The 12,340-nt window shown below is 42.8% G+C and overlaps 1 protein-coding gene across 1 annotated transcript in view; it reads right to left on the reverse strand.

Annotated features, from left to right (window-relative positions):
- Positions 1–12,340, reverse strand: part of LOC137520706 (unconventional myosin-XVIIIb-like) — an 816,938-nt gene that overhangs the window by 648,020 nt on the left and 156,578 nt on the right. Inside the window, exon 13 of the mRNA XM_068238990.1 lies at positions 8,134–8,278. Within this exon, the coding sequence (XP_068095091.1) occupies positions 8,134–8,278 (145 nt within the window). The remainder of the gene's footprint in view (positions 1–8,133; positions 8,279–12,340) is intronic.

The following is a 12,340-nucleotide window of genomic DNA, read 5'->3' on the forward strand; positions in this document are numbered from 1 at the left end:
ACATATATACAGTATATCTATATATATATTATACAGTATATATATATATATATATACAGTATATACTAGTAGACCTAAGCCCATTTAAGAACGGGCTCTAGGTCTTTGTTTTTGGGTGCGCGCCCGCGCCTGCTCACCCGCCGCACATCCTGCCGCCCCCGCTAACACGCCGCACACCTGGCCACCCACTCGGCTCCCTGGCCGTTGTATATATCTCATGTACAATGCTTTGTAAATAGTTAGTTAGTTCGTTAGTTAGATAGGGTATTGGCTATATGTGTGCACATTGCTTGTTTTGGTTTGTGGGAGATTCATGGTATATATTGTGTTTTGGATTGGTTGCATGTGGTTTGCACTTAGTTTGCATTTGTAAGTTTGTATGCACGATTTGGTTACAATAAACTATTATTGCACATTATCCTCGTTTCATTGTCTGTATCGCTGCACACTGTGGTCATCACCTGTTCCTCCCTTCAGTTTTTTAACAATAGCCATATTTATTATGAGGGGGCAGCAATACATGATTCCTCTGACAGTTTATACTTGAGTCTTCACAGTTGGCAACTTTAAAATTTCTAATGGTTCATGTATCCTTTCGCTACACCTAATACTTTTCAGCGTATCCTAAACCAAATTCTCTCCCCTTTAGAAACTACTGAACGTATTAACTACCAACCATTTTAACTGCAAAACCTGTGATGCATTACATGGTACCATGGGAATATATATGCATATAAACTATTATATTCTCCCTGTTAACATGTTTTACTGGTATGTGTATAGTACCTCAGTGCAAAAAGGGGTGTCGAACTTGCCCTGGGCTGTGCAAGCCCGCTCAAGATGTAAGCAGATGACAGTACAGTACCCCAATAGATGTTACATCTAGCTGCCCAAACACTTGCTGTAATCCCGCTCTGTATTTCAAGTAATCCCGATATCACAGCGGCGGGGGATAAGAGCTCGCTCGCTCTACCACTTCCTGTTTCCGGTCCGTCAAGCCCTACTGCCAGTAGGGTGCGTGCTGCACTGCAATGTAGTTCTGTGCGCCAATAAAATCGAACCGGACAGCCTAAAATAGGGATAGGCAACATATAGTGCAGAGAGTAGCGAAATGAGTGGCCACCGCTTAGGAATCACTTACTAGAAGCAGAGCTTGTTTATTGCACGTAATATAACACGTAGACTCCTCTCCCAACTCGAGTTTCGGCTGTATGCCTTCCTCAGGCCACTCATTTTGCTACTCTCTGCACTATATGTTGCCTATCTCTTTTTTAGGCTGTCCGGTGCGATTTTATTGGCGCACGGAACTACATTGCAGTGCAGCACGCACCCTACTGGCAGTAGGGCTTGACGGACCGGAAACAGGAAGTGGTAGAGCGAGCTAGCTCTTATCCCCCGCCACTGTGACATCGGGATTACTTGAAATACAGAGATCGGGATTACAGCAAGTATTTGGGCAGCTAGATGTAACCTCTATTAAGGTACTGTACTGTCATCTGCTTACATCTCGAGTGGGCTTGCATAGCCCGGGGCAAGTTCCACACCCCTTTTTGCGCTGAGGTACTATACACATTTTCTCCTTCATCATTGGGTCTGAGCTGACCCCACCTCTAGCAGCAACACATTCATCCACACAAGCGCAAACTGTTTCCTTTTTTATGTTTTACTGGTATGCCTATGGTATGGCAGCACAAAGGGGGACAGAAGGAGTCACGGGGGACATAAGGAGGCATAAATGGGCACAGAGGGATACACAGGGCACAGAGATGGCACGAGGGAATGGAGGTAACACAAAGAGGCAGAAGGAGCAACAAAGGGGGACAGAAGGAGGCACAGGGGGACAGAAGAACACAAAGTGGGGCAGAGGTGGCATGGGGGACTTAAGGAGGCACAAGGGGACAGAAGGAGGCACAAAGAGGGACAGAAGGACAAAGGGCGACAGAAGGACTCGACACAAACATCCATTGGATTGTGGATTTTTTTGGGCGGTGTGGCTTTGTTCGGGGCAAGCCTTCATTAAGGACCGGGCTTAATCGGGGGCATGGCACCCCCTAGGATAAATGGTATGCCAGGCAATGGCCTAGAATGAGTTTGCTTAAAGGGACACTTAAGTCAAACAAAAAAAAATGAGTTTTACTCAGCTAGGGCTTCCAATAGCCCCCTGCAGCTGTCCAGTGCCCTCGCCGTCTCCCTCCGATCCTCCTGGCCCCGTCGGCAGCCACTTCCTGTTTCGGTGACAGGAGCTGACAGGCTGGGGACGCGAGTGATTCTTCGCGTTCCCAGACACATTAGCACCCTCTATGCTGCTATATGATATATGCTATAGTAGCATAGATCGCGCTATTGTGGCCAGGAACGCGAAGAATCACTCGCGTCCCCAGCCTGTCAGCTCCTGTCACCGAAACAGGAAGTGGCTGCCAGCGGGGCCAGGAGGAACGGAGGGAGACGGCGAGGGCACCGGACAGCTGCAGGGGGCTATTGGAAGCCCCAGGTGAGTAAAACTCATTTTTTTTTTTGTTTGACTTAAGTGTCCCTTTAAAAACTGGCCTGGGCAAGCTAGTCTGCTATTCAAATTTAAAGCTAACCTTTTTTTCAGAACAAAGACAAGTGTTATTTATGTATGGGACCCACTAAACCATTTTCGCACTTGTCTACTGGTGAAAAATCAATGTCTACAAGAAGTAACTACAATTGCATTCTGTCTGCTACTAAAATGGCATTTTTCAATTTAGACACTACATTAAACATTGCATATGAAAGCCATCTTTCTAGGCAAAATGAACAGCAACGTCGCTGGGTCTATTTCACAGCGAGTACGTTTAATCTACAATTAGACACAAAACTTGCAAACCCATGGCGGGGAAATTAATTCCTTCAGCTCATCTGGAAAGTAAAGGTAGGTAATGCTCTGTGACAAATCCCTATTGTTATTTTAATCACATCACAAAGTGATGGTGACACTGTGATCATGTATACATTGCAATATTCCATAATAAAGAGGAGATAATTTCTATAATGTATGTTAAGCGCTGGATTACTACTACAAATCATTGTTTCCCACTACAGACAGGAAAGTGGTTTTAATATACAATTATTCCCTGATTTATGTCATCTGCAGATATACATTATAGTTTCACATGTCCCTGTCCAATTAAAGCTCTCTTCTCTGCCTGTCTTTTTGTAACAAACTACACTGCCTGGGTCTGACAAACTACATTTAACTACTCAGCAGCACTTACGGTCTTTATTCAAGCAACACTTTATTTAAAAAATGTTATATTCTGTTATGGCTATAGTCATTCATGCAAGATATGCGGAATAAAGCCCACACTATAGTTTATGACATACAAATGCTAGTAAATGACACTTTTTAACACCTCTGAATAAAAGTAGAATGAGAGCTCCAGTGGCGCAGGGATATTGCTTGTCGCTAAATAACAGTCCAAAAAGTTTAACATATAATGAATAGGAAGATCGCGTTGCTGATATTACTTAAAGAGGAACTGTAGTGAAAATAACATAATGAATACAATTGCTTATTTTGTGCAATATTAATTTATAGATTATTTGGTCAGTGTTCCCCTATTGTAAAATCTCTCATCTCTATGATTTACATTCTTACATTTATCACTGGTGGTGGCATCTTACGCTCTGCCAGGTGATCAGCACAACATGTTCGATACTGAGAGTTTTATGCACAGAGGGAGAAATGGCTTGCTTGGCAGTTGGAAAATGCTGTTATTTCCCACAATGCAATGAGGTTCACAGACAGCAAACTGTCAGAATCATGGTCGTGACATCACACTGTGAGAGAGGTTTTACTACAATATCCGCCATACAGATGTCCCTGATGATCTATTTGAGAAAAGGTTAAGATTTCTCATGGGGGTATCAGCTACTTGTGACATTTCAAGAATGATCGCTGTACAGACACACTGCTCAGCAATCTGATCTGTGGAGATGAGAGAGTGTGAATGACTAGGACGCACCCTGATGCACGGACTACAATGGTAAGTTACCAGTACTCAGGCAATAATGATATGATCTGTACTAGATTTTCACCTGAGAAGATTATAAATTATGCTTTTGGGAAACGAAATCTACTATGTGTATGCAACTTAACACTCGCTCGTACTATGGAATAGGGAACAGATGCAGCACACAGATACAGCTGTGTGTAGAAACTGTAGCATCCATGTAAGGTTTATCAGCCTGTCTGAATTCTGATTTTGTTCATCTGCAGTTGGATGGCAATGTCTGCAGAAACACAACAGCCAGACCGTCATCTCATGTCTGTAGGTACCTTATCACTAACTAAATTAGGTCAAACATTATGATATTTGTAGTAGATCAGGAACAAAAAGCTACATCTCCCTGGTATTAATCACTTCCCTGGTCCACTACGTTCAAATACTCAATTGGGTTGTTTCAGCATCAGCAACAATTTAGTCTGCTGTGAGACCGTGTACTCATCAACAGTACTGCAGTATGCTTGTGCCAAATCCAAAACAAATAGCATGAGGTTTACTTCATTTGTGAGTGACTACAATATGACTAAGCATCACTCGCTGTGTACTATGGACAGTGGACACCTCAGCATATGTGATCAGCAACCACAGCTTAAGGAGCTTTCCATGGTGCTGAATATATTCAGCTCTATCGAAAGCCACAAAAACACAGGACCTCATAAACCCAACTGTTTTTTCTAACTATATTAAAAAAAAATATGCAGAGATCAAAAGATATCTTCAAGTCAATATCTTTAAAAGCAGGGAAAACTGCTTGGTATTGTAAAAGATTACATAAAACACTGAATCTAACAAAACATTATTAAAAATTAAGGCATCCTCAACTGATGTTCAGCCATGTTGCCACTTACCATTGATCAGGCAAGGTTATCCTTGAGACTGCCAGGGCTGAGCATGCAGGGAGAGAGGGTGGGGTGGGTCTGGCAGATTAGGGGCTTTAGTGATTGCAGCTGCTTAATTTTGCTCTACATTTAGCAGTTGAGAGTTGGTAGTGTGGATGATATTAGATCATATCTACTGAGACTTAAGTACTCGTCCCTCCCACTGCGAAGAGGTAATCCTCGATGGGAGGGGACCTAACACTAACTAAATCCTAACCTATGCATATGCATAGCCTGGGTGCGCCAGGGGGACGAGTACTTAACAAGTTGCATGCAAGCTGTTACAGGAAACCAACATCCTCCAGTGGTAGACAGGTCATGTGTATGCTAGGTATGTATTTTACCCCACAAGTGGGGCTTGCACTCTCTTGCAGGTAGGCACTTATCTGTTTTTAAGTTACACTGCTCATTTCCTTGCCATGTACTAACTTAATTAATTTTTGGTCAGCTGCTCCCACTTAACAGCCTTACTTTTGGTGTATATGCAGAGCCTCTGTTTGGGTTCAAGGTGCGTTTGCAGTTTCTGGGGGTGGGGGGGTCTCAGTGTCCCTCCGATTGGAGGCCATTCGGAGGCGGCCTGGTGATGCGCTAATCCACCTTTTGCGCAATTTTCAATTTCACTTGGTGGCGCACCCAGGCTATGCATATGCATAGGTTAGGATTTAGTTAGTGTTAGGTTCCCTGCCATAGGGGGATGACTTCTCCGCAGTGGGAGGGACGAGTACTTAACAAGTTGCATGCAAGCTGTTACAGGAAACCAACATCCTTCAGTGGTAGACAGGTCATGTGTATGCTAGGTGTGTATTTTACCCCACAAGTGGGGCTTGCACTCTCTTGCAGGTAGGCACTTATCTGTTTTTAAGTAGCACTACTCATTTCCTTGCCATGTACTAAATTAATTCATTTTTGGTCAGCTGCTCCCTTTTAACAGCCTTGCTTTTGGTGTATATGCAGAGCTTCTGTTTGGGTTCAAGGTGCATTTGCAGTTTCTGGGGGGGGGGGCTCAGTGCACCTCTGATTGGAGGACATTCGGAGGCGGCCTGGTGATGCGCTGATCCACCTTTTGCGCATTGTTTTTTAATCAGCCGCTGATGTTCAATTTTTAAGTTCTTTTGCCATTTGTGTACAGGGTTTGTGTACTGCTGTTCATTCATGCATGCAGTTTTGGATAAGTTGTGCATTTACACACACCATATGCTGTGAGCGCTATCCTCTCAGTGTGCTATTGTGTTTGAAGCAGAGAGAAATAACAAAAGGGGATACATGGCAGTGACTGCAAGCCATATAACTAGGGATTAAGGTGTTGGGGGCTCTGGGGTTCCTCTTAGTCTAATAGCAATCATTGTATGATGGCTGGGGAGGGAGGGATGGAGAAGCGCACTTTGGTATCTCGGGTGCTGGAGGACCTTGTCCCAGCTCTGGTTACTGTACTTTATTTATCTTATTTCCTTTTTAGTATTGTCAGCTAAGCATTTTTCTAAACTTTTTTTTTTTTTAACAAGCCATGTCTAGGTCTAATCAGACAGACTATAGCAAAGGATTACTGAAAAATGAGAGAAATAGTGAAAACACACACACATTGTGAAGTTTCCTTGTTCCTACTTATCCGTTCTGTGTCTTAACGCTTTGTGTTCTGAACTGCTTTAATGCCAGCATTTACTTCAGAACATCTAAATAGCGGGTCAATAGAAGTTTGACATAAGGTTGTAAGAGTGAAACATGCTATATAAACATGTATTTAATGTGAGTGTATGGTGGCCATTCATTCATGATTTATTATATTTAACAGCATTTAGTTTTCCTTCAGGTAACCACAAAATAGTATGTGTAGTTACTTCATATGTACAGCATGCTGTCCGCAGATGGGTCTCCAAACAATCTTGACTAACATCTGTTCTTTTGGTTTATGGTTTGTTGTGAGCCCAGATTGCTTTACATTGGAAGACTGATGAGCTATTCCACCTGATCGAGTTGACAGATGTCCTTGTGATGTTTGTACATATGGCCACATGTAATAGAACTTCTATTTCATTGTACAGTGGTATACAGCCTGCTGCATATTAGAGGCATGTATGAAAGATTCATATACACATTTTCATATTTAATGGCATCCAAAAGAATCAAATAATCTGTTCTTTTAAGCACTACAGGACCAGGCAACATGGTTGATGCTCAGAGCTGCGGTAAAGTAGAAAACTCTGTCCACCAGTTCACACTTCTGCAAGTCTCAGCACCAAGGAGTCAACCAGTCCACACCAGGATCCACCAAAGGTGTTGAAATACACAGAAAAAGAAAAAGGACAACTGGGTCTCCACATGGATTTTAAGCAATTATACCTGTTTTTATTGTACCATAGTTTCAAAACACACACAACATTTTCCCAAGCAGGCCTCCTGCTGGCTGTGCATCATGTGTTTTTTGAAACTATAGTACAACTGTGGTACAATGAAAGCAGCTATAATTGCTTTAAATCCAGGTGGAGGATCCAGTTGTCCTTTTTATTTTGTTCAGAGCTGTGGTACCATTCACCATTATTTCTGTATATTGAAGTAGTTGATTTATTCTTCCCAATGATACTGCTTCAGCTGGAGAACAATGAGTCAACTGCATAGATAACAGTCACATGATTAGTATGATCACGTGACATTATTTCTAAACTCTGGAAGCTATGGGGTATATTTACTAAACTGCAGTAAGCAGAATAGTGTGTGTTAAGCCTTGTGCAGTGTAATGTATTAGATGTAATATATTGCATTACACTCTACTGGTGGGGTAAGACTTTGTGCATGCTATTCTGCTTACCGCAGTTAAGTGACTATAACCCAATATCTGGCATTATTTCTCTGCTGATTGTGGGCTTGTGTGAGGAGAGAAATGCATGAATACACAGTATCCTGTCACACAGTCTTTTTCACACACATTTTCCATTTTTATTACCTTTTCCATATACAACTATCTGTTTTCAGGCATGTGGTGCTGTATTATATGATAACTATCTAGTCTACCGAGAGGTAAGAGTTGAAAATGCATGTATCTGAAGTGGTTAAAAAAAGTAATGACTGTAACTGTTTATGTATATAGACTAATATTGTGAGCTAGCCGTATGAAGGTTTTGCCAGCCAAGACTTACATTCACCAGCTTCATCAGTGCTTAGAATATGTTTGTGTAGGAGTATTCAGCTGGCAACAGAGAGGAATCCAGGCTATAAGTTTAGTCCCTTACCTCTACAAGCACCTGCTGCTCCGAGGTGATAGATGCCCGCTACAACACGCCAAATAGCCTTTTGCTCATTCACCGTGAATCCCAAAACCTCCATGGCAGATTGGAGTTGTTCAAACGCTGCAGTTGCCTTCTGCTTCTCCTCAGGCTATGAAAGACAATAGAAGAGGGACATTAACTACCATTACAACACAACCTGTCTGAGGACGTTACTTGCTTTGTCATAACCTCTTTCACTTATGACTACCAAGAAAATCCTGTGACGTACTGTGACAATTTTCCACTGTATTAATATTTCTATGAAGATCTTAATGTAGTTATGGAATGGCTTTTTATCAGGAAGGCTATGTGAAAAGTATATTTAATTCCACTCTACTGGCAACCCACATTCTATAAAGGAATATTAGCACAAAGAAGGTTTTGCTAAATGCAATATAAAATAATACATAAGTGTTGTAAAAGCCATATGGTATTTAAATATGTAGTCCGGGATACAGCTGAGAAATAAAATTCCAATTTCTGCTCCCTGCATGATGCAAGTCACTATTGCTTGTAGTTGTAGATGGCATTTTACATCAGCCTGCCGTTCTCCTGTAATCAGCTATAGGTCCCCCATAGACATCAGATAAGGCTGTTTTTATGATATGCTATGTTTATGGGAACTGAAGATGACTGTAAGATATGACAGAAAGTGATACTTAATCTCTTTCAGGTCATCCAAAAGATAAGTGCTGTTCACATTTATATCTGTTCCTCACTCATTACTCATCCTCTTCCTCTCTCCACAGACATTAACAATATGATTAGCAGACCCAAGTGTTCACAACAAAGTGGAAGAAAATCTCTGATACACATCGGGTCAGATTCGCTGATATAACATGACACTCTAGTAAGAGTAGTTAGATTGGCATACATTCAAAAAAGGTGCTTGGGAGATTTGTTTGTGGGAAAATGCCGCTAGTAGAATATCAGTAAAATTACCAATATTCTACTATTGAGCAGTACTAATGTTGATAGTAAAATATCGGTAAATGTGACTGATATTGTATTACAGTTAACACTGTAATAAACACTTTCCTCACAAAGAGCCCACCCAATCCAATGCACAAGGCCTTATGTAAAATTACATACACCCTTTTTTTATAGACAGTAGCTGGTGCATACATTAGATGTCAAAGAATGACCTTAATAAGGTATCATAGCGCCATATAGTAGAATGTAGTCAATTATTCAGAATACCCATTTTAACATTAATTATCCTGGTTTCAGCAACAGAAACACTTCCTATGCCAATATATTGGTGTGTAGCTCTGCCTTACTAGTAATGTCACAGCCTTGGCTGTTTAGCTATGCGGAATTCTCCTCCAAGAGCATTTTGGGAGACCACGTATTATTTCTACTGGCTTTGCGACAGTAAACAAACATTCCACAATGATGCACCTGCCAGCAGTGAAAATGTCACTATCTGTGATGAGTTTCAGAATGTAATTCAGGAAGAGGAAAGGGAGAGGAAGGATTTCACAATGGATTAAATAATTTATAAATTAATATTGTAAAAAGTAAGCAATTTTATTCATTACATTATTTTCACTACAGTTCCAATTTTAATATAGGAAAACATTCTAAAGATCCAAATGTCCTTCATACAGAGGGGCCCAAAAACTGTATCCATATTTCATCAGTTGTTATCTGGTTGCACCAGTTGATGTTATCATGTGACCATCTGAAGAAAGTAAATGGAAATGAGAAAGCCATGTTCGAACAATCCCTGTGGACACTTTAGTCAGTGTTGTAAATGCAGTAGTTTGCCAAACCAAACATTTATGGATGTTAATGGTGATCACTTTTCGCACCTAGTGGGATTTCATAATTCAAACATGGGCTACAACTTTCCTTTGATATTTCTATCATTCTAGTTATAACATGTGTGTATGCATATATGTTTTATACAGAAGTATGTATACATATTGTGGGCCACTCTGTATTAGGCTCCTAGGTTTACAAAAAGGAGTTCTGGCAATCTGATGACACATACTGTAAACACAAGGATGTACTCTACTTGTCACATTTAAAAAGATTCCACTTCTGTAATATTTCACTCATTCACACAATCAATGCGGAAAGTGTATTACAAATTGTAATTGTTATGCAGTTATGTTTATTATTATTGTTATTATTTATTATTATTTTAATTTTCAAACATAGGCACAAGCTTAATGATAATGGTTTAGGAAAACTCTTGAATTTGTCCAGTAACAAAGACTTTTTTGGCCAAACTTTTACATACAGCAGGGGCGCTGCTCAGCTTGAGTAAACCAAGCAGCCGATTGGGGCCTCATCCACAGCAGGGGCCTTCTATGCAACCAGAGCTGCCCTGTCTGTGACTTGTATGGACACCGCTGCCTTCCCATCACTAACACTCAGACTTTAGATCAGCGGCAATGTGAACAGAGGGGAGAGCGGAGCAGCAGTGGCGTACCTAGGGAATTTGACACCCGGTGCAGCTTATTTGCAGACAACTCCCCCCTCCCCCTGCCCCCCCCCCCCCAACAAAAAAAGAGAGAAAAAAACCAAACAACTTTTGGGATTGGAGGGTTGATGGGTTGGGCCACCGAGCGTGTCGCTGCAAATGTTGGGGGATTTGGGAAGAAAAGGGCTACTAATGACAGGCAACTTCTGAAGCACTAAACACATCCTGCCATCTCTCCCTGCTAATGTCCCAGCTGCAGCACAGCAATCATTATCTTTACTCACCCTGCTGCTCTGCACATTCACTAACTGCAGGCTGTGTGTAGAGAGCGAGGAGACACATTTCCCATGGGACAGGAAGGGGTGGGGTACTAGATCTAGTGCAGGAAGTAATACAGTCCCCTGTATTGCCTGCTATTTTCCAGAATGGTGCCCAAACTATGAACATAATTCCCAGGTAGAAGAACATAGTGGCTGAGCACCACAGTGGCACCCCTAAGCATGGCTACACCCGGTACTGTGAGCACCTGCAGCATTATGGTAGGTACGCCACTGCGGAGCAGTGACCACAGATGCAGAAGTGAGGTTTTTGCTCATTTCCTCCAATTAACTACCGGCCGCCTAACCCCCCTTAAGGACCAGGCGTTTTTGCATGGATGGGGCGCGCGTTTGGGGGGTCAGGCAGCCGGATACCCGGTTCTGTGTGCTGGGCTGTGTGTCCCCATGGTGGCCAGGTGTCCCCCTGTGCGCAGTAGCCTTCACTCACCTTCCAGACTCCAGCGATGAGCCGCTGTGGACCCCTCTGCTCCGGCCGGCATCTCTGCTTCTACTACCGATCAGTTCCAGGTCGCGGCTTGATGACGTCATCAAGCCGGGACCCTGCGCTGACGTCATAGGCAGCAAAGATGCCGGCCAGAGTGGTGGGGAGCGCTGATCATCGCGGGAATGGCAGGGAGGTGAGTGGATGCTCTTCTTTCCCCCCTACCACCGCAGCCATTACTGGTGATCACTACGATAGTGAACATGTGATCAGCAGCCATACGCGATGGCTGCTGATCACTGAGGGGAGATGTCAGCTGTCATATATCAATCGCTTCGGGGAGCAGTAACAGCGGGCGGCATAGATCTTATGCTGCATGAGGCTAGAAAAGCCACAAGTTCTGCGTAGGATCTCATATAGGCGGTCCGGAAAAGGTTAAAGTGTGCCACACTGTTACTGTGCCCTGCTCTCCTCTCTTTGGTTTGCTGATGATCTACAGGTTTCATAAGCATTGGCAATGGGGTGGTAGCAGGAAACTATACACCCCCAGTAACACCAATGCCCTATACAGGGGGTGGATACCTTTGGCTACCTATACTGGGGGTGGCTATCTACACTGGAGGGACACCTTGGGGAACAACTTGGCTACTTATTCTGGGGGGACAACTTGGCTACATATACTGGCGGTGGCTACCTATTTTTGGGGGGCACACCTTTGGCACCTATTATTACAGCAGAAGGAGCCTCTGACGGGGGGGGCACACATTATGTGCGGCTTGGAGCTACAAAAACCTTAGCAGCACCCCTGGCATACAGGCATGTTTTGAATAATCTCAGGAGCTACAGTTAAAGACTAATGCAGTCTTAAGGCTCCTACCCACATCACAACTATTTGCACACTTTTTTCTGACATTCAGCAATTTACAACATTTTGCAATGTGCGCCGATTAAGACCGCCATGGCAGTCGGCAGATTGGATCT

Source organism: Hyperolius riggenbachi, chromosome 1 (assembly GCF_040937935.1).
Source record: "Hyperolius riggenbachi isolate aHypRig1 chromosome 1, aHypRig1.pri, whole genome shotgun sequence".
NCBI classification, from domain to species: Eukaryota; Metazoa; Chordata; class Amphibia; order Anura; family Hyperoliidae; genus Hyperolius; species Hyperolius riggenbachi.